Source organism: Notolabrus celidotus, chromosome 19 (genome assembly GCF_009762535.1).
Source record: "Notolabrus celidotus isolate fNotCel1 chromosome 19, fNotCel1.pri, whole genome shotgun sequence".
Taxonomy (NCBI): domain Eukaryota; kingdom Metazoa; phylum Chordata; class Actinopteri; order Labriformes; family Labridae; genus Notolabrus; species Notolabrus celidotus.
Genome location: NC_048290.1, coordinates 12,559,473 through 12,583,435, shown reverse-complemented (window position 1 = coordinate 12,583,435; position 23,963 = coordinate 12,559,473). Strand labels below are relative to the sequence as shown.

General features: G+C 37.6%; 3 protein-coding genes across 3 annotated transcripts; 2 read left to right on the top strand and 1 right to left on the bottom strand.

Moving 5' to 3' along the window:
* Window positions 1-5,157: 5,157 nt before the first annotated feature.
* On the bottom strand, window positions 5,158-9,465 carry nxnl2 (nucleoredoxin like 2). The gene is made up of 2 exons (XM_034710431.1): window positions 8,898-9,465; window positions 5,158-5,944 (listed from the first exon to the last, which is right to left on the bottom strand). The coding sequence occupies exons 1-2, from the start codon at window positions 9,197-9,199 to the stop codon at window positions 5,776-5,778; spliced, it is 471 nt and encodes a 156-aa protein (XP_034566322.1). The 5' UTR covers window positions 9,200-9,465; the 3' UTR covers window positions 5,158-5,775.
* A 2,297-nt stretch (window positions 9,466-11,762) lies between these two features.
* Window positions 11,763-14,240, top strand: gng10 (guanine nucleotide binding protein (G protein), gamma 10). Its single transcript, XM_034709871.1, has 3 exons — window positions 11,763-11,942; window positions 13,869-13,996; window positions 14,095-14,240. The coding sequence occupies exons 1-2, from the start codon at window positions 11,862-11,864 to the stop codon at window positions 13,992-13,994; spliced, it is 207 nt and encodes a 68-aa protein (XP_034565762.1). The 5' UTR covers window positions 11,763-11,861; the 3' UTR covers window positions 13,995-13,996; window positions 14,095-14,240.
* Window positions 14,241-17,337: 3,097 nt separating this feature from the next.
* Window positions 17,338-23,315, top strand: btc (betacellulin, epidermal growth factor family member). The gene is made up of 5 exons (XM_034709790.1): window positions 17,338-17,637; window positions 18,412-18,519; window positions 21,235-21,346; window positions 21,645-21,791; window positions 22,048-23,315. The coding sequence occupies exons 1-5, from the start codon at window positions 17,598-17,600 to the stop codon at window positions 22,181-22,183; spliced, it is 543 nt and encodes a 180-aa protein (XP_034565681.1). The 5' UTR covers window positions 17,338-17,597; the 3' UTR covers window positions 22,184-23,315.
* The last annotated feature ends 648 nt before the right edge of the window (window positions 23,316-23,963 follow it).

Here is a 23,963-nt window from a genome sequence, read left to right as displayed (position 1 = left end):
CAAATATAACTGACTAATAAATGAGTGAAATAACAAATGTGTCATATTTTATTTTTATATTACTCCTATCAATTATTTATAAGATGGTCTTGATAATATATCTTAAATAAAACATAACTATGTGACCCCGAAAGTTATTTCAAAATGGAAGGAAATGGGACAATGCAGTGCATGTTACATATTCACTTCTTTAAACCCATTTAAATGGTCCACATTTTTTAAGTTAAATATGTTTTCTTGTTGCAGAGTAATGCTTGAATTAAAGTCTGTGACAATACAAGTTTGATTGGTGTGTATCTGTATCTGTATCCCCATAAAAGTATCACAGTTTTCTCTGTGCTTGGGCACCCATGGCATTTTGCAGGTACATTTTATTTTCTTCTACTCCTTTTGATCTGCCTTCATAAACAGCAAAAAAGTTCTATTCCTAAATGAATCTTAAAAGTTAACCGACAATCCATAGGCACTTTATCAACGCCTCTTATTCTGAAGGACTCCAGCGGAAGTTCTGTGTAAAAACCTAGCAGCCTTGACACTGGCGCTCTTTCCGTGCAGGGTCCGCCGGTCCACCCAGCACCCCGCCTCCCTTCCTCCTACTCTGACATAAAGACAGCCTTGTTACTTGATTCAAGACACCGTTACAGGAGCAGAAACACTACCGCCTTTCATTCAACAAGTTACACCGACTCCAATAAATGTGAAGTCTACATAAAGATCCATCTTCATCTGAAGTGACCTGAAGACTGAGGTCTGTATCAGGCAGCAGGCAGGAAGTGTAAACATGAAACCAGAGACCTGAGGGAAGGTTTTCTCCATCCTCCTATTCCCATTTATACAAAAAAAATCCCTCTACAGACTCATAAGTGTACAAATTCAGTTTATGTGCAATAACTTGACACAGTTGGGAAGTTGAAGTAGAGTACACTTTGACACATTTGGCAAGTCTTTAACCCAAATCTGAATTAACTTACGCACAAATATTGGAATTAAACCATATTTTAAGTAGTAAATATTGTTTTATCCATTAAAATGCCCAATATTGAGACACAGGGACATGTTTAGAGAGTGTTGTGGTGATGATCCAGATGAACTCGCTGAGGTCACATGCTCATGTGCTGCTTTCTGCTGGGACATGATTATTTCATGTAAGAAGGCCAAAATCTACCCCAATAAAAAGCAATGTGGAACCAACTCTGTTGACAAGCGGAGAAACTTGTGTTTAACCATGGAACAGCCTCTAAGCTATATGCAGCCACAAAGGTGGTAAAAACTGAAAAATCAAAAGCTAAACAGAACTACAAATTGAAGTTGGAGAAAAAGATGGCTACAAAGAACCTTGGCTCAGCCTGTTCAAGCTGGACAACCACCACTGGTCTCAAAAATTCAACAAAACAGCAGCAATGTCACTTTAGAAGGCTTTGACTCCAATGGAATTTGCAAAACCTCTTAATTGTTTTTATGCACTTTTGATTTTAGCAAAGAAATACAGTACAGGAGTTAAACACTTGATACACAATAAGCACATTTATATTAGCCAAAAGGAAACTGAAAGGCTTCCTTTTCTCTTCCAACTAATAAGAGTCATGGCCTTGATGAAATGTGTGGTTGGTTGCTTAAATCTTGTGCAAAAGAACCGTGCTTGATGTTTCAGTATATCTAGAATCAGTCCTTAAAGATGTAATGTGTACAGCCCCAATTTCAAAGAAATTGGAATGCTGTACAATGTTAATAAAAACAGATTTTCATGGTTTGCTAATCATTTCAATCCTATATTGAATTGAACACAGTGCAAAGACACATCCAATGTTGAAACAGTTTTTTTGTTTTGTTTTAATGATAGAATATGCTCATTTTAAATCGGATTCCAGCAAAATGTTTCAAACTAGTTGGTACAGGGACAACTAAAACTCAAAAGTTGTGTAATGCAAAAAAACAAACAAGAAAAAAAAGAAAAGGAAGCCCCTGGAGTATCATCTCTCAGCTAATTAGGTTAATTTGCAACAGGTTAGTAACTTGACTGGATGTAGAAAAGTCATTCCAGAGAGTCTCTAACAAATTCAGAGCAATGTTCCTCAATGTAAAATTGCCAAGAATTTGGGGGTTTCATCATCATCATCATCAACAGTACATTATATCATTGCATGATTCAGAGAATCTGGAGAACTATACTGGAGAACTATATCTGTGCATAAAGGACAAAGTGAGAAAACAATACTGGATGTCCCTCAGGTTGCACTGCATTAAAAAAATAGACATGACATAGTGGGAGTCTCTGCATGGACTCAAAATCACTTCCAAAAACCATCATCTGAAAACACAGTTTGTCACTGCATCTACAAAAGCAGTTTAAAACAGTACCATACAAAAAGGAAACCATATTATTATTATTATTCCTCTCTCTCTCTCTTTCTAACCCCAACTTGGTCGAGGCAGATGGCTGTCTAACATGAGTCTGGTTCTGCTCGAGGTTTCTGCCTGTTAAAAGGAAGTTTTTCCTTGCCGCTGTAACTATCTAAATACTGTGAGGTGCAATGGATTAAGATGAGATAAGATCCAGTCCTGTCTTAAGAAGGAACTGGATCTTATCATGTCTTGATGTTGGGTCTTTGTTAATAATTGAATGTAGAGTATGGTCTAGACCTGCTATGTTTGTAAAAGCATCTTGAGATAACATTTGTTGTGATTTTGCGCCATACAAATAAAGATTGATTGATTCTTTCAAGATTTCCACTGGCTCGACAAGGATGTGTACTCTTGCCTCTCTTGTTCATCCTCTACACTAATATGTGTCGCAGATGCAGAGAGGATGGGACCTTTTCAAAGTATGCTGATGATTCTTTATTGACAGTTTGCTGCAAGACAGTCATCAGTGACTTTCTTAAATGGTGTGAAGACTCTGAAACTAACAGGATGTTGAACTTTGGTGAAAACTGTGAAGCTGTATGTGAAAAGGGACACCGGACCAGTGCTTGTTTTACCTGAGAAAACAATCCTCTTTCCACATACAAACCCACGTGACTTTTCTTCTTATAGTGCTTCTTGTGAATCTGTTTTACCTTTTTTTTGCTTGATTTTATGGTTTGGGAACTTGTCTTCAAGAAACTGAAGCTGTCTGAATCTGATTGTAAAATGATCCAGCAGGCTGATCGGACACTCACAGCTTAACTCAGAATCACTGTACAGCCGACAGTTTGGTTCTATTTTAAAAGAAGACTACCATCCTTTAAATAGTAAATATCAGCTTCTTCCCATCTGGATATACTGTAGGTACAAGGTCCCAGCCTGTGAAACCAAGCTGTACAAAAACAGCTTTGTCCCAGCAGCAGCCATCAGGGAACAGCAAGTCTCTGTAACACACTATCTGTGTTCTAAAGGCAAATTTCTGCATTATTTATTGACTATTTATAGATCTACACTTCTTTTTCTTTATATTGTTTTTCCTTAAGGCAAGGATTATTGATGATTATTATTCTATGGTTACTCACTCTGTAAACCAAATCTACCTAGCCTACAAATAAACCTAGCCTAAGAAATATTTACTCTTGAGGTGTAAACTTGACTTTTGACCTCATGTCACACTCCCACACTTTTAAAGCTGATAATACAATCACAAACACCCCTACTCCCAACAGGATAATGTAACTTCCATTTAAACCTATGATAACCTTTGCAGGCGGTCACATGATGAGAAAAATGTGTAAGGAAAGACGAGGCTGAACTTGCTGCCCTCACACTCTGGTCCACAAAGACTCCCTCCAAAGACATTTTTAATCATAGATCAAATACTTTCCTGTACAATCCTTTTTTTTTTACTATTAAGTTGTGTAAATGGCATCTACTCCCTCAGCCTAAATGTGAAAACACGTCTCCAGTAAGTGCACTTTGAGGTAAGAAATCCAAATGAAGTCATGTTTTTGATCGGAGTGGAGCTCAGAATGGCCTTTGGGATGAGATATGACTCAATCTGAGCCACTGGATTTTCTTCCAACTTATACATCTCAATACTGATAATACTGATGACACATTTAAACCCCCTTTACCACAGTTTATTCAGTCAGTAAGTGCGTGGGTTACATTTCCGGATTTTATTCTAATGTATGGCTAAATAGCGACCCCACCTGGTCAACTAAAGGACTGCAGCATCCTTTAAAAGCATCCAAGGAACAAGGATCCAAACTAGATCTGTAAAGTTTAAGTAGATGTCATAATAAACCAGGAAGTTTGATGCCTCTCTGTCAAACTTGCATATTAAAGTCTTGTGCTTCACTTTAATTATTGGAGGAGTTGCATCAGTTTATCCTCTGATGAACAGATAGACGCAGGAGGGCTTTTTCCCTGCTGTGTCCTATGAGACACACCTGTGATGAAGGGGGTGATGAATACACCTGAAGTGAGGTGAAGCTGAATAATTTACCCCCACAGGAGCCTTGAGGCATAACTTAATGTGACAGCAAATTATTTGATGTGCCATTACAAATCTGGAGTTTGCAGCCCTGTGCAGACTCATCATTATGTCCTCATCATGCCTGTTAGATATTTTGTGTACTAAGTGATACCAGCAGCGTCAGCATGCACAAGGGGGCAAAAAGCAATTAGTACGAAGGATGCGAATGTGCTAGCATGTTGGAAACTGTGTCCTGTGGGCTTTGTATGTCTTAACGAGACTTAAGGGAATCACTGTTTGTCGGTTAAACACACACAAACACACACAGAGGCTCTTTGACTTAAGGAAGGAAATTTAGGGTAACACAAACAATAGAATAAATCAGCTCACACAAACACAGATTTTTATTTTTTTTTAATTTTTTAATAATATCTATCTTAACTCATAAAAAACAATATACAAAAATATACAGGCAGCTCAAGGTTGAACTACAAGTCAGACTTTAAAAGTACAAAAGCAAGAGTGCTTCACCAGCGCTCTGGAAAGAAGTCATTTGATTGGTATGGGCAAAGTTAAAGGGATAGTTCGCTTTTTTTGAAGTTTAAAGGGTTGTACGAGATACTTATCAACCTTTTTGCAGGTGGGGAATGCATATGTGTTAATTCAGTACTGGCAGGTGCATAGAATTGTCTCTATGAAGCAAACACTTAAACCTAAAATCATGTTTGATTCTTACAATCTTCAAATTAGCTAAATAACATGGTGCAAATGTCCCCATCTGCATACATCCAGGTACTCAGCATGCTTTCTCAATAAAGGGGCCAGGCTGACAAGCATTTATCTATATGCTTACTATTCATAAGTACCTTATACAACCCTACTTCAAAAAAACAGACCCTTACCTTTAAGCTGTTTAACACATTAGCTTCATAAACCACCAAATATATTTTCAAATGTGCAATGAAACCAGTACAATTTTTCTAAAGTAGCGCATTTCTCACATGTGAATCACATGCCTGAGGATTGCCTTAAATGCATAGCAGTTTGCTAAAAGTCAGCAACTAGTAAATAAGTGTTTCAAGACCCATTTGGCTTGGAAATAATCCCATCATCAAAGCATAACATGAGCAATTTGACAAAAGTATGATTGTCAGACTGAAGAAAAAACATCCTGGATTAAACCAGGAAAAAAAGACTAATTCAGGAACCAAAATAATTTGCTCTTTGTAACACTTTAAATCATCTTGGGTGAGTTACTCCAACAGTTGAGAACCACTAACTGAAAAATGAAAGCAGAAATATTTTGGTGTTGTCCAGCTCTCTAATGCGGCTGCAGCAGTTGCATTCATGAAAAGATGGGCAGATTTTTTCGCCTTCTCTTATTTGGCTTTCTATCCCTTAAAGTTCTGAAAGATCTCTGCAGCGTCAAGCCAGGACCTGAAGCAAGCCAGGCCTCGGTCTCTGATCTGTTTCCGGCCCTTCTCTGTGATCACGTCTCCGTTCTCCTTTACGATCACCAGTTTGGGCACTGCTGTGATCTTGTAGCGCTGTTTCAACTCACTAAAGAGAGAAGAGACACACACAATAAAGTTATTATTACAAAAACACATCTGCCATAACTATGACACAAGCAAGTGAATGTAAAAACCGTTACTTGTATTTTGTACTTAACATTTTAGAGGAAAACTACTCCACTACATTTATTCTTCAGCTGATACCACAGAATAAACATTGAAGAATAGCCCGAATAAAAACCTTGACCAGTCGTTGGACAAAAACATATTGTTCAACTGTATAACATTTTTAAGATCTCTGACTTGAGACTTCTTCTGTAAGTACTTCCTATTTTTTATTACCATGATATGATTCTGAACTGGATTTGTGGGATCTCTGACACCTGGGCGGACAAAAATGAAGTTTAAAAGTGACTCATTGGGCCTCTAGACACAAAAAGAAACTTTAACACAATTTATTTGTAAACCCACTGACTGGATTTTTGACAAAGTAATCAACATATCATTCGGTAACGTAAGTAGCCGTTAGCTGCAGCACTAGTATTGTTATCAGTTTAAACTAGAATGATATCATTTATATTATCTTAAAATACTATTCAATATTTTATGATATTAAAATAATATAACATCAAATATGAAAGCCTGTAGCATCAGGCCATTAATTTCAATACGATTAAGGTCTGAAATTAATGCTTCACTTTTTTAAACTGCTTGCTATCGATGTATTCCTTTCCTCACTCTGTAGCTGGGCTGCTGCAGTGTCTTCCTGCTTCCCGTTGCCGCCTTAATGGAAAACAAGGACACCACTGGACTTTTGAATGACACAGCTGACAAGTCCAAAGTAAAATGCACCTTCTGTAAATTAAAATTGTAATGAATTAAAATCAGACTGAGTTCAGCAGGCCACAGACCTTTGGGGAATTGCCACAGACCTTTGGATGGAACCGTCTGAAGCTGTCTCCTACTTCTAATCATGGTTTTACAGTGTACTAGTGCAACAGTGCAGCATTTATTTTAGTAACAAATCTAGAGTCAAGATCCTCAAGTGCATTTCATTGCTTTCAATTGATTCCCAAATCAATATATGGGATCAAAAATGTGATGAAACAAGATTAACTATTGAAGCAATATATAACAGTATACTATGTTATATTATCCAGCTTTTTAAAATGATCTATGCATCAATTTTTGACACAAGTACTGCTTATATGTGTATGCTGTCTTAATTGTTTTGATAGATATCTTTGAAAACCCATGGATGAGTGTAAAGTAGTCTATGTACACATACAACATTACACTTTAGATTCATTAGATCAAAGTAAGTGTCACTGTCAGCTGTGTCAGGCAGACTGCCCGCTCTCTGCTTAAAGCTCTAATCCCTGAGTGGGTGACCCTCATAATAACCATCCAGACTGCTCAGGACATCTGGAACAGGTCTGCTTTATTTGCTTTATGTCTCCTTCAGAACCAAACATGGAGAAGCAGACTTCAGTTTTTATATTTCAAATACCAGGAACAAATATCCAGAAAATGATACCTATAATAAAACACTCAACTCTTTCAAATCCAGGATGGAGACTCACCTCTTTACATCTGCCTTTCATTAAAAAATGATTATCCATTGTCATTTACAGAGTTATCATTTATTAATTACTATTACTATTATTATCATTATTATTGATGTCATTATTGTTATTATTTTCCTTTTTTGACCTTTGTCACTTTCCTGTCTTGATTTTAACCTTTCCAGTTGTAGGATACTTCAGGGGATGTTGGGGATGTACATGTATATGTTTGTACCTGTTCAAACATTAAGTAAAAACATATAAATCAGGTTAAAAAAAACATTGAATCATCTACTTTTATCGCACAACTCGTTGTGTAACAATTAAGTGCATATTTAAAATCTATCTTATTATATTTTAAACTTCTGTTTATGATTTTTCTTTGCTCTGATTGGCTTTTTTTTAATTACTTTTAAATGTATTCTTCCAACTCTTCTGGCTAGGAGGTTGATCCTGATGAAGTGGAAATCTCCTACACCCCCCTCCCATACACACTGGATTCGTGATGTACTATTTTATGTTAAATTAGAAAAAATAAGATTCTGTCTCTTAGGTAGGTCCAATAAGTTTGTAAAGGTCTGGGGCCCCTTTCCTGAATATGTTCAAAGATCTAAGTTTCAGATATTCCACATTAGAGCAAGGTGAAATGAATGTGGAATGTAAGTAGTGTGGTAGGATGTGGCAGCATGAGCTCTTTATTTATTTAAAAAAAAATTGGTTTAACTTAACTTATGATGCTTTCGTATGGTTTGCTGTTTTCTTTTTTGTTTCAATTTTGACATTTTGGATGTTTGTATGTCTATATATTTTTGTATATATATATTTCTGTTTGTGTATATGTATTTTTATCAAACTTTTATCATTATTATTTTTGCACCTTTTTTTATTTTTTTCCTTATATTTTATGTTAAAGCTGGAATCACAAGTGTGGTCATTGTTATTAGTAATGTTGTCTGTTCGACATCAACAAATATTATAATATAATAATAATATAATCATATGTACATTGTTGATGCCACTAAACAAAAGGCGCTCATATATGTATCTGTCATTATTGTAAAATCCTGTGAATGCTAATAAAAAATAAAATAAAAATGTATTCTTCAAAAAATGTTTAAATGCTTTCTTTCAATGTATTTTCTTGACTTTTGTAGTGATTCTTTTACTGTCTGATGTGAAACACTTTGAATTGCCTTGGTGCCGAAATGCCCTATATAGCCTAAATATACTTCCCTTACCTTAACTTACATAAGAGGGAGGGAGCACAGCCTAATTGGCTAAAAAGACAATAGTGTTAAAGCATAATGAGATATGACAAATATAGAACAAATGTGTTGCCATATTAACTTCGGCTAATATATATATTGTTTTTACATATCTAAAAGTAAGTTCAAAAGTAACTCAGTGGACATTTCATGAGATTTTGATACTTACTTTTTGTAATCATCAGTCCAAGGCAGTGCCAGCCAGTCTCCATGCATATCATGATAATATTCAACCATGTCATCCGCCGACTTGTCAGAGGAAATAAAAACTATTTCAAACTGAGCAGGAGGTTCATTTTCTTCAACTAGCTCCGTGTAGAAATCACACAGGATGGGTGTGAAGTCTCGACAAGGCGGACACCAACCCGCAGAAAAGTAAATCCCAACCACTTTATTCCTCAACGCTTCTTCAGGATCCACGAACTCCCCGTCTTTATTCAGCAGAGTCCGCCCGGTAAAGACCTCCACCATGTCTGCTGAAGTCTCAGACACGCTTCAACATGAAGAAGAGGTGGAGGTGTGACCGCTCCAGCTCACATCTCCGTTTGTTACTTCACCTGTAATGTGAACCTTTCGGCGAAAGCTACTTACAGCCAATCCTGATAATCACCCACCGACCAATGAGGACACAAGAACACCCTGTGGGGATTCATTAGCCATGTGAGTTTCAGGGAAAAGGCTGCAGTCAGATCAGACGCGCCGCGTATGCTAGTAATTTTGGCTGCTGCACGACAGCTCGCAGCATTTCACGGCAGCCAAGGCAAGCGCATGCGCAAGGCAACTTTAGGAGAATCAGAATCAGAATCAGCTTTATTGGCCAGGCATGCTTGAACACACAAGGAATTTGACTTGGTAAGCTGTGCTCTCTTTGTACAAGAATGCAAATAATAAAAATAAATGAATAAAAAAGAAAATATGAATAGTAATAATAATAATAATAATAATAATATCAACTATAAACACAAAAAGAACAACAAGTAGGCATTACTAATATGTACAGGCTAAAAAATATGATAATAGTGCAGTGGTGAGCATGGCTGTGGGAAGTAGGGGTGCTGAGGGTGCTGCAGCACCCACTGTTTTTTTCATTGTAGTATTTTCTGAAAATGTAATGCCTGAGGAAGATTTGAGAAATAATTATAGCAATTTTAAATATTTATTCATTTTAAAATAACCCGATTCATGGGCCCTGTGTGTGTGCCTGATTAAAACTAAACGTATTTGGATAAGTTCTGCAGAACCTTGTAAAACAGGCCTTTCGGGCTCTGTTTTACCAGGTTTGGCTTGTATGCTCTTTGCTGTACAACGGGGTATGGAAGTTGCAATTTGTGAATCTATAATGAAAAGTTGTCTTGAAAGCTTGTATTCAAACCAGATAAATAAAAATAAAATGTATGTGCGCTATAGCCTATCAGTTGCATAAGTAACCTAAATGCAAAAAGAAAAAAAAAATTGCACCTCTTACTACAGCACCCCAACTTAAAGCCACTTCCCACGGCTCTGGTGGTGAGTAGTGCAGAGGGAGTTTTTACATTATTAAGTATATGTAGGTGATAGTTAAATAATAAATGAATAAAAATATGTGAATTCTGCTTGGAGAATTGTTGCATTGTATATCTACATGCAGGGGCTGCACATACCTACTGTCTCTCATTTTGTCAGGAAAAAAATGTAGTTTTAGCGTTAGTATTGTACGCTTTAACAGGAAAGTAAATTCATGTATTTGATTTAAGGTTAAAACATGTTAACATTATTTATATAGTGAATTATTTACATATTGGTTTACTACAGGTATTATTTGTATAGTTCACTTGCTTGTTTCATATTAACTTGTAAAACATTAATAGTCGTTTGGCATGACTTACACCAGTATTGCCTCCTTTGAAAATGTTCAATGCCCTTACAGGATCAAACAGTGAGCATCTGAAAGCCACAGTGAGGAGCTCTTAGGTTGTTTTGATTTGGCGCCCCCCTTGGGATAGAGCTATACTTATCATCTGTTTGTTGATTTCATCCTACACATGTGTATTTGTTTTTTTAAGCATTAAAAATAACTATATAACAATAGTAAATTATGATGCTGGTGGTCTTGTGAGCTTTTCAGTCATAAAGAGGCATCAGAATTAATGTCATTCTGTCACAAAGCAAGTAAAAAACTCATCTCAGGAGCTTTAAAAAAATGTGTGACTTGATCAGCTTAACTGTTTAGCATACCTGACCTCCATAGCTTACTTGCAACCACACCTCCATAGCTTACTTGCAACCACACCTCTACTCACACTGCATGCCCAAAAGTATCATTACATCTGGATTTCCAACTCAACTCTGTCAAGTGATATTCAAGTTGCAGACATGAAGAAAGTCTGCACCTCCATTAGCACTTACCATCACTCCATCTTCTCGTTTGAATTGCAGCAGACTCTGTCTCTGTCTTTTCTGGTCTCCCACAACAGAGCAGCACAGTAGAACCACTTCCACTTATTGTTGCAACTTGATTTCCTGTAAGAGTGACCACTGAGGTTTGTTGTCAGTCATGTTATCGGCTGCTAGGTTGTAGAGACACAGAAAATGATCTAAAAAGCAGTAGCTTAAACATGATGAATGAAACGGGAAAATACATACATGCAAAAAACTACAAAAAATGTCAAATGAAATGTAAACATTCATCAAGTTGGCATTTTACATTGTAATTCCTCTTCCTTCACACTCATTTGTGACCTCATTTTTCTTCCTTTCTTTCACATCCCCCCTTTGTAGTATAACATGAAAGAAAAAGTGAGAAACTTATTTTTTCCCTCCCATTTCCTCAGTTTTTAACCCATCCTTTCCTTCTTTTCCTGCTTACAGTCTTTCTATTTTTGCAATACAAACAAGTAAAACCGAACGAAACAGGACTGCAAGTTAAAAATCAAACAATTAATAAAGAATATGTCTACATACAGGAGTGTGTGAATCGTACTTCTTCTATCTCTCCTTGTTTCTTTGGTGGAGTGGACAGAGGAAACTCAGCCACTCCCCCTTCCTTCATCAGCGTTTTTCTGCCCATTAGTGGAGTCCACTCCTGTGTTGAAAGACCAAAGGGAAGTTTGTTAGGGGGGACTTTTCTCTTTTTCCAAAACCTTTTTACACCAACATGACGTCTAATTCGAATTTATCCAACATGAGACGGCTGGTGGAACAACTGCAGCTGGAGGCGAGCGTGGAGAGAATCAAGGTAAAGAGAAAAAGAAATGAAACAGAAGATAGAGCATGAGAGTTTAAGGGTTAGTCCTTTGGTTTTGTTGTCTGTTTAACTGTGTAATACTTGTAAAAAATGATCAGTGACAAAAATCTGTTTGACTGTATTAGAGTCAGCAAACTCTTGCCTGAGTATTGCCTGAGAGTGCATACAATACATTAGTTATTTCCCACCTACATGTCTTGTTACAACCTGTCCATTCAATATAGTCTCACTCTTTATTTATTGTTATTCAATATCATTTATCTCAGTATAAGTATTCGCCAGTTTACTTTCTCACAAAAGTATGGTTTATTTTTGTCCTCTTAATCCTCTCTTTTGTGACTTTTTAATTTCATAGTAGTATTGTGTTCCATGATTGCCCTTTTTTTGTTTTGTGTCTGTTGCTTACATTCCTCCACTGCATGTTTCTTGGCCTACTCATTTTAGCTTGTCATGCCCTGCCTTATTACAATATTATATTGTAATAAAATTTAAGATAATCTAACTTTAAGAAAGGTAACACTTCCATGGTAATGGATCCTGCTCAGCCTTCTTACAGGTTGAATAAACATTAAACTGAACATTTCACTTCATGGTGGAGTTAAGACATAAGCCTGCTTATTTGATATAACTGACAATAAACTGAACATTTATGTTGAAGTTGGCCTTAGACAAGGTGAACAGGACTAGTGCAGGAATACCAACATCTCTGTCCTCATATAGCTCTCCTTCTTCTCAGAGCTTTACAGTTGACACACCTTTCAAAATGAAAGTGTCACAACTTTTAACGTGATTGCTATTATCCCTAACGTTTGTGGTTTAAGTTACTTTGTGGCAATCAGCACATAAGAGATGCACTCACAAGCTTTTGTAGGATCTTACTCCACTTTTGCTCCACTTGCTCTGCTTTTTGTTAACTGTCATTATTTCCTGACTCTTAAGATCAGCTTGAGATGAAAAACTGATGTTTTTGCCAGAGTGTCAACAGGCAGAGGTGCTGGATTGCAGTGGCGTACTCAGGCTGTTTGAGGGGCATGGGCGGAAACAAAAAAAAAGGGGGCACCTCCTTTCAAACACCTGGGGCCTTATGTACAAAGACTTGCTTGGATTTCCTACTGAAACATGGCGTACGCTCAAATCCAGAAAACGTCATCCGCACAAAATATTCAGATGTTAGAATCTGTGCGCAAGGATCAACAGCTGTAGAAACATGTGTACGCCAGCCATGAAGTTGGCGTGAGGCACCACACATTTCCACGGTCATTTCACTCTTGATACATCTGAACTTTGCCGTGAAAAAGAGTGTACGCCACATTTTTGTGCGCATGCACCCTCTGTACATGAAGCCCCTGGTACTCACAGTTTAGGGTGAATTCAAATATATTAGGGCAGCGCTAACAAGCATCTGACAGTTAATTCTGGTGAATATTTATGGGACCATTTGGGCTGGAAATTCAATTATGAAAAAGGAAAACACAAAACAATTTATTTATTCCTATACTATTGATTATAGTACATAATTAACATAACATAACATAATTAACTACATGGGTGTCCAGAGAGCACCTTTGAACATTTTACACATTTAAGGGCTATCCAGATGGCACTTTTTTGCGTTTTATACATTTGAGGGGCATATAGAGGGTACTTTTTCATACATTTTCGACTGAAAGAGCATCAGAGAGGCCATTTTTAGTGTTTTATCTACTACAGTGGAATCCAAGAGGGTACTTTAGTGTGTTTTCTTTGAGACATGATGGCACCAGTGGGGAGCAAATCATATAACTTTGACTTTAGAAGTTGTTATCATTTATCAGCCACTTAAAAGCCATCAGTCACTGCGCATACACCTCATGGGTAACTACTTAGAAAGTGGTTTAAGTCTAACAAACATACATTTGTGATAATTTGTGTTTCGAGGTGTCTCAGGCAGCTGCAGAGCTGCAGCAGTACTGTCTTCAGAATGCAGGCAAAGATGCCCTGCTGGTTGGAGTCCCCACAGGCAGCAACCCCTTCAGAGAACCACGGTCCTGTGCTGTGGTGTGAAGGTCAGAGTCCTCAGAGTTTACAGCTTTTATTTGTGTATAAGATCTGTTATTATGGAAGTATTTCACAGAGATAATAATTCCATGTGCATTCTTTGCAGAGACAAAGGAAATGGACACAACATGAAGAAGAAAAGAATACATGTTGTTTTAGACTGCTTTCACTGGATTGAATTCAGTGCAGAAAATGCATTAATATGAAGTTTCACACATTTTGTGTTTAAAATAAATGTTTTCTTTTACATCACTGTATTGCTTCGTGATTGTTGAAACACAAAAAAGCCTCCCATATCTGGTCAGTCTCTTTATCCGTCCTCTTTGAAAGCGAATGCTGAAAAAGTTAACAGTGCTATTATCTATGCATTGCAGAGAGCGGATGTTTATAGCCGGGCTCTAAATCACGCCTAGGAATCTGGTGGAGTCGGAGCTTCCTGATGCTCAGACTAAGTTAGGAGCACAGGCAGAGAGAGGAAACTGAGTCTTCCTGTTCAGAAGTACAAACACACTCAACAGAGAGTCACACTTTACTCTGCCTCTGAGATTGTAAAGATATCGAACATTTCTTTACAAGCTAAAGGCTTTGCTGTTTAGGGTACAAACATGAATCATTATATGAAAGGAAGTAGTTAAGTGTTTTAAAGAGGGTACATTCAATGGAGTTTTAGTTTGTTTGTATATATTTTGTACTATATTTTCCTTTTCTATTAAAAATGTAGACAGTTTACCAGAAAAGTCTGGATCAGCACTAAAGATGTCTCGCCGGTCAGGCGCTCTCTACTATGCCACTTCCTTTTCCTCTCTGTACACTGTGAGTGCACAAGTCTCAATAAATTGTGGCGCCTCCTTTCCTTTCAAACTTTGTTCAGTTTCTTTGAAGATGTTCTTGATACTCCTTTTTAAAAATGTGCTACTCATATTGGAGTGTGATTTCTTTTTTTAAAAGAAGTACTAGATAGGTCTATCAAATGATTTTAAAGACTCAAAACTTTGCTGAAGTTACACAAAGTATGCAGTCAGTGACCATACAGGCAGGTATATGACAGTAAATCTGGTATAAAATAATACAATATTAAATAGTATACATCATTTAGTCCCAAAGTAAATGGTAATTGGTAAATTGACTTACTTATATAGCTCTTTTTTTGTCTTTCTGACCACTTAAAGTGCTTTTACACCACTCAACATATTCACTCATTCACACAACATTCACTCACTGATGGTAGAAGCTGCTATAGTGAGGGTCCATCAGTATAAGCTAATCTCATTCATACACATTCACATACCACTAAACAACAGTAAGAGCAATTTGGGAATCAGTGTCTGGCCCAAGGACACTTGGGCATGCGACCACCCAACCTTCCTATTGATACTGTAGATGACCATCTCTACCCACTGAGCAACAGCTGCCCTAGACTGTGGGTCACCGCCCTCTAGTGAGCTGTGTGGATATTGCAGGTAGGCTGCCAGTGGTTCCTCATATATTTTTTAATTGCTTTATATGAATATAGGTGGATTCATTGTTTCCAGATCATTACTTAAAGTAAACATTCACAGAGTAATTTTCTGAAATGAAATACAACTATCTCATTAAAACTATGCAAATAGGCATTCAATTTCAGCTTTATTTCATTATTTCATCAAAATGGGGTCACCATCTAATCAATAAACTCATGGACAATCCTCTTTCCAAGGTCTCCACTTAAGTGCACCAGAAACACACACACACACACACACACACACACACACACACACACACACACACACACACACACACACAGACACACACACACACACACACACACACACACACACACACACACACACACACACACACACACACACACACTCATGCAGAGAAAGGAACAAAAATGAGCACTTCCCGAGTTACTTTCTCAAACAGGCCTCCCCTAAATGAGTAGTCTGTTCCTTGTATTGAGATTAAATCATAAGAAAGGTATGAGGGAAGTAGAGACAGCCAGTTTTATTTATAACCTTAACCATAACTGAGCTGTTTCGTCATGCTGTGGAGTTATGGAGTTGGCTATTCACAGGAAGGGGAAAATAAAGGATGAAGGGGGATTATTAGCCCATATATCAGGGGTGATATATGTGTTGCAGAATGGGGGAAACTTTGAAAGGAAAGTGTACCATCTACTGGCCTTAACAGAGAATGAAAATATCACATTCTAAAAGCAGCAGATCCAGTGATGGGTGAATGTTCAGTTTAAAACAATACTTATATAGAAAATGTAGCCTTTTTGCTAATTAGAGCCTTTAATGTGCATTTTAGTTGGTGGTATTTTATTCAAGGACAAACAGATGAATTGATGTAATTATAAAGAAGAAAGTGAGACAGGATCCCAGTGTATCAGTGTGCCAGTTCCCCCGGCAGTCTAAATCTATAGCAGAATAACTAAAGCTGTTCCAAGCCTGAGCCAGCTCTAGATATAAGCTTTATCAAAAAGGAAAATTTTAAGCCTAATCTTAAAGGTAGAGAGGGTGTCTGCCTCCTGGAGCCTGACTGGTAGATGATTCCAATGGAGAGGGGCCAAAGGATTCTACCTTCCATAGTCATGCTTTTAGAGACTTTACTATGAACAGCAGGCCTGCTTACTAGGAGCGTAGTGTTCTAGAGTGGTAATAAAGCACTATGAGCTCTTTAAGATACGAAGGTGCCGGACCTTTAAGAGCTTTTTAGGTCAAAGGAAGGATTTTAAATTCTATTCCACATTTTCTGGGGAGTCATCAAACTACATCTTTACTGTTTTGATTTAGAGGCCTCTTGTGACATAACTGTGTGTATCAGATCAACAGAATACTAAAAGTAGAAGACTTTCCTCTAAAATACAGACAGTTTAAATGAAATATTATAAAAAAGTATGTTTTAGCTATTAAAAGTAGTTTGTTTTATTTTCCTTGGAATATTTTCACTGCAGGAGTCAGTGAAACCCTACAAGTACCAGATGTTACCGCAGTGTTTGAGTACTGATTCTGTCAGTCCTTTTTAGTTTATCTACTTTCTCTCAGGTCAGGGAATATGCAAAACTCTCTTCCTACCCTGGCATGTTCCTTTTATAAGACACACCATGGAAACCATAAATGTGTTCTGAGCAGCTTTTCAGTAAACCTTCCTGTTGTTGTTTCTCAATGAGTCTCACGCCTCTCACTTCATTCTTAGGAACACTGGATAAAGTGAGCAGAAAGGTGGAGTTGTTCTTGAAAGAGGAAAGAACCGGCATAGCTTGAATGGAGTCGTATTCTCCTTTAAAGGTGTGGGCGGGGAGCAGAGAGCAGAGTTAGGTTTCAATGCCATCCCCTTTTTTTCTATTCTCACATACACACACACTGCTGTGCAGTCCAGCTAGGGAGCAGTTTGTGTGTGTGAGTAAATTGGTTATAGACTCAAGCTTTCTGGATGACTATGAACTTCACCGCTATCAATGAAGGACCAGGATACGAGACACCACTGGGGAACCTGCGCAGCCTGTCCACACCTTTTTCAAAGGTCAACGACCTCTGAGAAAGGATCGATCCAGTTTCAGTTGGATTTGTCAATGAAACTGAACTTTGATTTATCCGATGTGTGCTTTTATCAAGTGAAGAGATGGCTAAGGTGTACAGGGTCTGTGTAGGAATCATAACAGGTAAGATTTAATGTTGTTTGATCTTGTCACTTGTATCAGAATTAAACTTTATTACTTACAGGGTATAAACTTAAGGCCTCCATTAACATAAGACTTTTTCAGCCTCAGACAGACATCATGTTAAAATTATGTTTACCCTTAACTCTTTTTTTAAACATGAGCACTTTTCCACTTGAAGGGGCATACAAGGTAAATAATACTAGTGTATGAGTTATGTCTATTGTTTTGATAGTTGGCACACTTTCCAACACCCATGCGCCTTTGAAGCAATGCAGCTAAAGCCGGTTTGAAGACAGTGCTCTCACTCTAGAGCCATATTTGTACAGTAGACTTCAGTGTTGGTTAATGATTGAATGAAGAGTCCATACCCCTGTAATATATCCCCTGTGATCACTAATCCTTGTCAAAACAATCTTCCCTAATATGGAGTATCCTCCAGGTTTATACCATCTGTGTTCAGCTTTTATGTAATCAAACTGCTCTATTAGGGACCTGTTAATATGGTTTTGTTTAGAGAAGTAAAAGTGTGTGTGAGTGGGCGTGAACCAGAGAAATCACTCTCTCCTAACCAAAATGCTGGCTGGCATCATGACTCAGCACGATTTCAATAATAACTGGGATAGTGATTGTATGCTTTTTTCCTTTCAGCGCTTACGTAGATCTTACACTGTGGTTTGAATGTCGTCACAAATGCTCGAGCATTTGCACACGTGCATTTATTTGTTTGTTGTATGAGTCTGTAATTGTCTGTTCTGTTTGTGGTCCCGGCTGTAGCTCTGGCTTTGTGCAAATACTCTCTGGCAGAGTGGAATGTCACCGAGGAGTCTGCCAACCACACTGTGTCAGACTGTCATCACCATGGCGACAGAGTCAATTGCACAGGTAGATATTGACAGGAAGGGGAGGGAGGTGGTATTTTTGTCATGCCATAAATGTAGCTTTAAAGTTTAAAGGTTTGATGGAAAATTTTGAAAGCAGAGGTGTTGATATAAACCTTCAAACACACCTATCCCTGTAAACATGGATCAAAGAAAGAAAATAGGGTGTTTTCAACTCTCATGCTCTGTGGAATTTCAGATGCAAGAAGAAATTAAACACATTATTCCTCACTATGATTTATTTTCAAATATTTTTAATTATAAATCTATATTTGGTATTAATATGGTGGGTATTTACTTCTACTGAGGTGTATTGTAGGCATAACTGAGATCCAACTTATTTCTGAAATTTCTGGCTCTTATTGATAGCTACCAATGTCATTCCCATCATGACAAGTGATGTTCAAGCTGTTGTATTGATTTGTTTTCTTTCTAAGTGCGGAAGACACTCTTAAATCTACAGGCTAGGCTAAAAATACCAGCGGCAGGTGATCTTAGCTAAGCAAAAAGGCTGGAAACAGCCAACTGTCCTCATTATCACAACTTTACTTTGTGTTCTTTTATAAAGATAAACAAAAAATGATGAGACATAAAAATATACATGGTGACAGTTGGTAGGTGACTTTGTTGCTGTCAAGGTTAGCTGTTACCTTTAACTAGCCAAACTGGGGTAAATTTAACTCATCACTTGACTTGTAATTTCAACTGGTGAGTTTTACAAATGGAATAAAGTTGACATGCAAGTACGCAAGCTCAGTTGCTTGTAGTTGTTTGAAACCCTTCTAGGTTAGCTGTCTCATTTGTTAAATTACGCTGACCCAACCAACAGCAGGGCTGCCAAACAACAAGATGTAACTCATTACTAGATTTCCCTTTGAAATCAAAACTTAACACTTTGATAGTTATAAACATAAAACAAATGTCATATATAAATTAGTTAGCTTAGGAGCTGGTAGTATTTTGATCTTTTCTAGGCTAACTATTTCCCAGTAAATAGCTTTTAATTTCCAGTACGAAGCTAATTCAACTAACAGCTGACTAGCTTATATTTGTGTATACACATAATTGTGTAACAAGTAGTTCTAGGTGATGTAGATATTCCTAATCAACTCTACGCTAACAACACTAATGGGACTAATTAATCCATTTGCTGGGCTGCGTAAACTAGTAGCATGTTAGCTGAGCTAAGTTGAAAAATGGCACTCTACTCAGAAGTGATACTTGAAATGTTAACTCTTTTTTCTGCTTTATTATCTTTTCTTTATTTTTACATTAAAATGACAAGATATAAATATGTATTGGTCAGCTGAGGTGGTTTGAAAAGTTGTCATTTTCTTCCAGGCCTGTTGTTTTCATGTCAAGATAAGTTAAACTAAACTAAACTGCTAACCTGCTAAAACAAACAGAAAGTTGGGAAGAAAGGAACATGGGTTAATGCAATACGCTTGATTCTCAAACAATAGTTATCATTTTGAAGGAGCAGTATTTTCCTACACACATAAAAAACGTAAGATACGACTTAAAAAAAAGTAGGCTAGGGTGTTCTTAAATATTATATATCTCAGCCTAGCTGTTTTGTTAAAAAGCTAAGCTGAACTAACCACATTTTGAATACTGTATTAAGTGAAGACATAAGAGTGGTCAAATCTATTGGCTGTTTATTTAGCAAACAAATGTATTATTCCTTTGAACTTTGTAACTGGATATTTTTCTTTACAACGGCAAGGTCATGGCAGCCGGCAGGATCTCATGTTTCACTTAACAACAGAGGTGCTTTCATTGATGTCACCTGAAAAGCAGTATTCTTTTACAAGTCGATTTTCAAAGATAACTTCATATGAATGGGTTGTAAAGATAGTGGCAGCTTCTAGTTTCAAAAGCACCATGAGTAACCAGGGTCAGAGGTTCAGCATTATGACCTACTAGCAGTTATGTTAGGGTGTTTTAGTTTGTTACTATGTATAAAGTTAGAGAAAAGAAGGCTAAAGGTAAACTTTAGACATAAAGACTGAGAATAATACTAAAACTATCCCACTTTACCATATGTTTCTTAAAATGAAAGATATATGGGTAATTTATACATAATATCTGAGGTATGCGGTTAATGAGACCTTGGTGACACCAGGCTTTTCCTAGCAATGACTCATCAGGACTCCTCTCTAGATCATATTGCAAACAGTCTAATTATAAATCAGGCCATACCAGAATGTGAGCGTGTCAGTCAAAGAGGCAAGCTGAAAGAACGTGACACAGTTACAGAAATAGTTAGACATTTTGGAAATCAGACACTCCGCTTCTCTTGATAAAAGTTAGGTGACAACATCAGTGCCACTTAAATGCCTGCATAGTAAATATTAAGTTACCAATAGCACTCATAAAAGAGTGGAAACAGAAGGAAACAGGTTGCCAAAGTGTGCATTTATGAGACTAAGAGGTGCTTGTGGGAGGTTTTTTATTTACCTTCAGGCCTAGCCAAGTAAGCTTTTATGTTGAACCAAGCGAGACCGGGCAAATTGCCGGCTGTAAATGAAAAGGCATCAAAGTGTTATAGATCTTCTCTACGAACTGTGAAAAAAAGCACATTTTTATACATATTTTCCAAAATATTTCAGATTTCTTTGAACACAACTCTTCGGATTAATATCAAGTAATTTTTATAGGCTTGTATAAACAAACTAACTCTCTAAACTACATTCATCATTTTCTCCTGCAAATACAGACGATACAGGTCAGTGGAATGGTCACTTCTCTAAGTGTCCCGAGGAACTGACACACTACTGCGTCCACGGGGACTGCCGTTACATCATAGAACAGAAGACACCGTCTTGCAGGTGAGAGAAGTCTCGTGAGAACGGATGTAACAATTTAGAAATGTAAAGAGATAGATTTAGATGTACAGTGGAAAGGCAAGCAGGATAGTCAGAAAAGGAGGACTTAAATGTCAAGGAAATACAAACAAAACACTGTCATTAGTCAAGTAGTCAATAGAGATGTTTCACTGTTAGAGCTGTATGTTCCTTTCTGTTATTAATTAGGTCTTTGGTTGATAAATGGCTGCAAGGAAGACTTGGATTGAATATTTTTTAAACTTATGTCAATTCAGCAATATTTTCCTGCTTTTTGTTCCAGATGTATGCATGGTTACATTGGCTCCAGGTGTGAATATGTGGACCTGGACTGGCGGATAGGAGAGAAGCGACACATAATAGTTGTTGGCGTCATTGCCGGGCTCATTTTACTCATTCTCCTCATTGTATTCATCTGCTGCTTTTCACAGTAAGCTATTGACCCAAATAATGGAAATTACTATTACTATTACGTACTAGTGTCCTTGAATGGAGCTGTTTTCTCCTGTTTACAGCCTGAATGTCAAGCTAAGCTAACATACTTTCTCTAATATGTAAGACGCCAAATAAAGGTATTTGCCAAAGTTATACAGATTTATAAGAGCCGCTTGAATATGACTGTTTTTTTTCTACTGCATGTAAATGAAAGGTACCTGAATATCCTAACATGTTAATATATTTGTCAGCCGTAGGAGCAGATTGTGTCGTTGGAAGAGGAGACGGAGCGAAGAACCAATGAACGGAACAGAGAAACACAGCATGATGGACACAGCACACACAACTTTAGACTTAAAAGAGGCACCAGAAACCAACGCTGTTTAAGAGCTGAGTGTGAGCTCATGTGCGACCACAAGTCTGGGGAATTGTTGGGACCCAAGGGATTTTGTCCTTTGATGTGACAGCTGCTGCCCTCTGTCTCACTGTGTTGGTAGAGTGCTGCAAGAAGTCCATCCTGTGCTGGAAGGGACTAAAGCCTGCTCTAAGGATGGACATTTCTGGATAAAATTTATATCTGGCTGTGTTAGCTCCAGCAGAAACAGAGACGTTTGCAGCCCTGTCTAAGACTTTGATGAAGCTTTGGAACAGAGGATGCCTTCCTGGATTTTTGATAAACACAAGCAAGAGATGATTGTTCAGCTGGTTCTGAGTTGGCAGGGAGGATCTTTTTTTTCCAGTGGCATGGAGCCACATCCACTTGTAGCCTTTGACTTAGCAATGCTGACTGCATAGCACTGAATAATTTGTTGCTATGTTGGAAAAAGCTGTGCCACCAGCTGGCAGCTGGTGATAATAGCTGATCAGGTTATTAGTGTGCATAATGAGTGAGTGAAAAGGAAGAGAAGGAACTGTGTGAAGACATGCACTCCATGTCCTTAGAAAACTCTTGTCACGTAAATAAGTTATTAAATGTTTAGAAAGATGCAGCTAAAGGGTGCCGTTTAAGAAAGCTTTATCATTGTGTCATACTGTTTCTACTTTCTTTATTGCAGGTTTGACTCACACATGTACGATTTTCATAATCAACCTCACAAAAATCAACAGTTAACTTAATTTATTCCTCTTTTCAAAGCAAAGTCTCCACATTAACTTACACAGAATATTGTTACTCATCAACATTAGCAATGCAAGAAAAGCTTTCTATATACTAAATGGTACATTTATGGACTCCAGAGGTTGGAGGAGGACAAGGAGAACTTGTGCAGAAGGCTTTTTTGAACTGTATATTTGGAGTGGAGCAGCGTCCAAGCTTAAGAGGCAGAACAGCAGATCCTGTGTGTGGAGGCTCCAACGACGTGAAAGTGTTCCACTGTGCGAGACAGATTCTAGACAGCCAGCCCCTCTCTAGATTTCAAATGTTTATCTGTATTAAGATTAAAAGTAGGGTGAAGAGAGTTTGGAGAGAGTCAGTAGAGTCTGTTTATATGGCACCTTTAATAAATGAGTGTACTGTAAATGTGCTGTCCATTCAAGTTCCTTTTTTCACACAAAAATCCACCAGTTTCTTAAAGATTCAATTCTAAACTATGAATCAAACACTTGAAATATTAACAGCTCTATAAAATAAACAACAGTGTAAGATGTGGCTAGATTCTGTAGAAAGTATGCTTCTTTTCATGTGTTGAACTTTGGAAACACTTTTATGATGTTTTTGTGCTGCTATGGTGTTGAATTACAAACTGGAGTTGGAGGGATCATGTAATGGGAGTCATAATACGGTTGCGTCCTCTGACACAACATGCTTTAATCCATTTGTAACAAGGGAATCATCGTGTCTCTGATGTTGTCCTTGATTATAACTCTGACTCAAATGTCATTCTAGTCTTTGAAATGCTGGGCTGCCAAACATGGATAAATTATGCATGAATATATGAGGATTTAAACACATAACAAGCGACAGACAGGGACTACCCTCTGGAGCCAGACTTTGACAGCAAGCGTCAGATGGGCAGGCAAAGAGCTCTGGCTGGGCTCAAACTAGAATACAACATGGAGCTACTGCTTTGTGAGCCCACCACCTGGGGAGTTAGGGATGGGGTTCAGGTACTTTGTAAGCCAGATGGTAGATAAAGTTGGGGGCCTTGGCATTCTCATATTTGGTGGG

Excerpts from the sequence above, each read along its gene's own strand:
- btc (XM_034709790.1), top strand. The coding sequence starts at position 17,598 with ATGGCTAAGGTGTACAGGGTCTGTGTAGGAATCATAACAG. Across the intron at positions 18,520-21,234 it reads CGACAGAGTCAATTGCACAG|ACGATACAGGTCAGTGGAAT; the intron begins GTAGATATTGAC and ends CTGCAAATACAG. Across the intron at positions 21,347-21,644 it reads CAGAAGACACCGTCTTGCAG|ATGTATGCATGGTTACATTG; the intron begins GTGAGAGAAGTC and ends TTTTTGTTCCAG.
- gng10 (XM_034709871.1), top strand. The coding sequence starts at position 11,862 with ATGACGTCTAATTCGAATTTATCCAACATGAGACGGCTGGTGGAACAA. Across the intron at positions 11,943-13,868 it reads CGAGCGTGGAGAGAATCAAG|GTGTCTCAGGCAGCTGCAGA; the intron begins GTAAAGAGAAAA and ends TTGTGTTTCGAG.
- nxnl2 (XM_034710431.1), bottom strand. The coding sequence starts at position 9,199 with ATGGTGGAGGTCTTTACCGGGCGGACTCTGCTGAATAAAGACGGGGAG. Across the intron at positions 5,945-8,897 it reads TGGACTGATGATTACAAAAA|TGAGTTGAAACAGCGCTACA; the intron begins GTAAGTATCAAA and ends TTCTCTCTTTAG.